Raw genomic sequence first — 3,601 nt, 5'->3', positions numbered from 1 at the left:
GGATTGGCCTTAGTCCTTTCACTGATGGCAGCAGAGCCAGACATAACCATGTATGTTCTTCCTGCAGGGGCGTTCAGTGGTGATGGAGTATCCTGTCTATGGCCAGGTCTTCATTGGTCTGCTCCTGGTCTCCACCATAAGTTGCATCCCACTGAGTGCACTCTACACATACTGCAGGCGCAGGGCCCGACCCGCGACACCGGAGCCGTCCCAGATCGCTCTGAGGGAGCCTGATGCGTGGGTGGTTCCACCGTCAGAACACTGTTCCCAAGAATAACCTCGTCCCTCGCCCCCCACCCGGCCGGGAGGTCTGCTGTGCACCAGCCAAGTGGAGAGATATTGCCTTTCCAAACTCTCTCTCTCCCTCTCTCTGTATCTCCTCTCTCTCCCATACTATATTTCTCTCTTGCGCTCCATCTCTCTTGCTTTCTCTTTTCTCGCCTCAATCTCAATCTCTCTCTATCGTTGTATCTGTCTCTCTCTCTCACTCTCTCCCTGTCTCTCTGTCTCTCTCTTGCTCCCCTCTCACCCCCTATCTCGCCCTATGTATCTTTTTTTCTATATCTATACCTATATCTATGTGTATATATATATTTGTATCGGATCAGTAGGTGCCAAAGAAGGTTTGTGTGAATTTTTAGGTTTGGGCATTTCAGCATTTCAGGTCTCTTTATGTTAAAGAGCATCTGAGGTCTGATCCCATCCTGGTGTTGAATGTACCTTAACGGAGAGTCTCATATATACGTCTATGTAACTATATATATATATACACACTCCAGAGGCAAAATGTTCCATGACCATTGAAGTCACTTTATTTCCTCCTCAACTGTACATATTCCCCATGTAATAGTTTTACTGTACGTCTTCATAGTAGAGGTGTACTTTTGGTATTTTTCGATGATTATATGGGTTGCATTTGTACACTATTCCGCTTATGAACAATGATTAGATAATAGTTACTTTCATTCATACCGCTGTTGTTTTTTACTGACTTTAATCTGCTGAAATTAAAACATTCTTCCACGGTGCATATATATATTTTTTGTTTAATGTCGGAATTGTAGCGCATTGATTTGTAACTGTTTAAAGTCTGAGTACTCTTGTTAATAATTCACACCCTTGAAACGTTATTGACTTCACACCCTTGAAACGTTATTGTCTAATTTTAAGTGCTAATATTAACATATTAAGTCATTATCCTATGAAGGGAGGGTAGGTCGTTTATTTTTGTCCTATTTGTTCAAATTCCCTCTACATCGTGACAGCGTTCAATAAATCAATGCTCCTACATAAAAACATATCTTGTATCATTGGCTGTCGCAGGTCTATTAATCCAATCCCGTCCGAGCATTTATTTCGGCCTGAATGATATGATTGGACGGGTGGCCTGTCACTCTACTAGCGCAAGGACCATGCAGGGCATGTTCTTTTAAATATTTGTGTTGTTCTTTTTAAATCAATAACACTTGCATTGATGTCGATTTTATGGCAATGACAATATTTAATATAACATTAAGAAACAAATGTTTTACGAACTCTAACCTTCTCTGGAAAGTTCAATATGGTGCGCCCTCTTTGCTGCGACAAGCTAGTGAGCACAACGTAAATCTGGAGATAGCTGCAGGGTTTACCCACAAAATGAAGAAAATCATGGCGGAAAAGAGAAAGAAAACTTTTTTCCATAGTTTTCACAATGATTTGGAGGAAGAGTTATTTTTTACGACTTAGTAGAAGTGTGTACGTCTTGTTTGCGGGGGCGACTGATGCGACGGCCCAGCGGCACAATGTGGTGCGACATTTCATTACCTGTCTCAATAGCTGCCAGGATAACTACACACCTGGCAGTGCCCTAGGGGCAGAGAAGGCCTGCGAGTCAAGTAGCCCTTTGTAAGACTCAGTACAACTGAAGAAGCGGGTTCAAAAAGGTTTGTGACCCCTGCACTACCTACCTGGCTACCGCTGCGCCGTCTGCCTGTTCACTTATTAACCCTCCTGTAAAGTTTGTTTGTCGTGTGCAAAAAAAGTGTTCCTAGGTCAATTTTACCAGGTGATTGGTTAAATATATAAAAATGTAAATTTCACTTTACACTTTTTTCAAGGGCTTTTAAACCTGAAAATATAGATTCTTTCATGGAATGAGGTTGATAAATAAAAATGAGGGATTAAGTAAACTTCATTATATAGTACCAGATATGACAAACAAAGATGGAACATGGTGTGTGTGTGTGTGTGTGTGTGTGTGTGTGTGTGTGTGTGTGTGTGTGTGTGTGTGTGTGTGTGTGTGTGTGTGTGTGTGTGTGTGTGTGTGTGTTTGCACTCAACCTCTCTGCCTGCAAGCCTTCTCCCATGGGCTAATCTGAAATGGCATTTTAAGCTTTGTGTTTCTTACGGTCTGACCTCAATCCTCAAGTTTTTGTCATGCAGTAAACATTTATGGAATTATGATTTCCATCACAAACATCTTGAACAATTAACCAGCTAGTTTGAATAGTATTGGCATGTAAACAAGGGTTGTCATTGGCACTAGCATACAATGAGAAGTAAGACAGCATGCCGTTATTTTGCGTGGCATCATTGGGATGGTTTGTTGTCAGTCATGGCGTTAGAATTCATATGAAATAAGTGTATGTATATTTTACATATATATATACACATGCTAATTATTAGCTTTTAAGCCCTATAATCCTTAAAAGTGGTTATTTTGTTGTACGGCCTCCCTGTTTTCCCAGCCCACAGCTCTGTGTTAGACCGGCCCGACTATGACGAGTTGGGCAACAGAATCGGATAATCCTCAGCTTTCAATAAGCGATCACAAATATGTAGCGAAAGGTGACGTCTCCACCAGCAGTTTAATTTATCACTAACTAATCATTTATACATCCGTTTCATATTTCAGTGCCTTAGTTACGATATAAAATAGATACAAATATTATGAACCTCTTGTCAGACCATAGAATTGAGCCGTTCAAATCTTAGTGTGGCACGTGAAGCCATCAACGACAGGTAATCTGTATATTTATGCAAAATCTATTTGCAGTATATATACAGTATTCGTTTTATTTTAAAGCAAAATCTTTTAGCAAGATGTTTGGTTATGATTGGATCCATACATGTAGGTAGAGTGTGGTGGGGGCGAGGAAAGCACTCAGCATACAAACCTTTTGAAGTCCTTCTTCAATGCTCTTTGGCACAGGCGTCTGCCCACGCTGCCAGAAGTAGGAGTAAAGATTAGTAAGAGGGATAAAATTGACATTAGAAGTGATGTGTTGTACTCACACCCATAGCCCTGTATTTGGAGCTCTCAATAGGCCCAATAGAAACACTTCGCCATATGAGTAGGGGCTTATCAGTATGTGCTAAACAAACGTTTATGCAGAATCACCTTCCTATCTTCTATCGATCCATACATAACCAGAAGAAGACAGACAAGGGATGGAAACCTGTGGGATTTATGACATCAGGGCAAAGAGCAAGCTGGGGATACTGAGTGGGGTGGAGCCATGTGCACAATACAAAGAAATGATAACCGAAACAAGCCCAGTGTCTTACCACTGTGTGACCCTACTGACGTACTTTGACCATAACTCCACAAAAACTAAAC

General features: G+C 41.2%; 1 protein-coding gene across 1 annotated transcript in view; it reads left to right on the top strand.

The window, feature by feature from the left end:
* The window catches only part of LOC130384242 (sodium- and chloride-dependent transporter XTRP3-like), a 23,123-nt gene extending 20,335 nt beyond the window's left edge, over nucleotides 1-2,788 (top strand). Inside the window, exons 11-13 of the mRNA XM_056592351.1 lie at nucleotides 68-237; nucleotides 1,819-1,877; nucleotides 2,730-2,788. Of these exons, the coding sequence (XP_056448326.1) occupies nucleotides 68-237; nucleotides 1,819-1,877; nucleotides 2,730-2,788 (288 nt within the window). The remainder of the gene's footprint in view (nucleotides 1-67; nucleotides 238-1,818; nucleotides 1,878-2,729) is intronic.
* The last annotated feature ends 813 nt before the right edge of the window (nucleotides 2,789-3,601 follow it).

The sequence above is a fragment of the Gadus chalcogrammus genome, chromosome 6 (assembly GCF_026213295.1).
Source record: "Gadus chalcogrammus isolate NIFS_2021 chromosome 6, NIFS_Gcha_1.0, whole genome shotgun sequence".
Classification (NCBI taxonomy): Eukaryota; Metazoa; Chordata; class Actinopteri; order Gadiformes; family Gadidae; genus Gadus; species Gadus chalcogrammus.
Note: the sequence above shows the minus strand (reverse complement) of the source record. Positions and strands in the feature narration are given on the sequence as shown.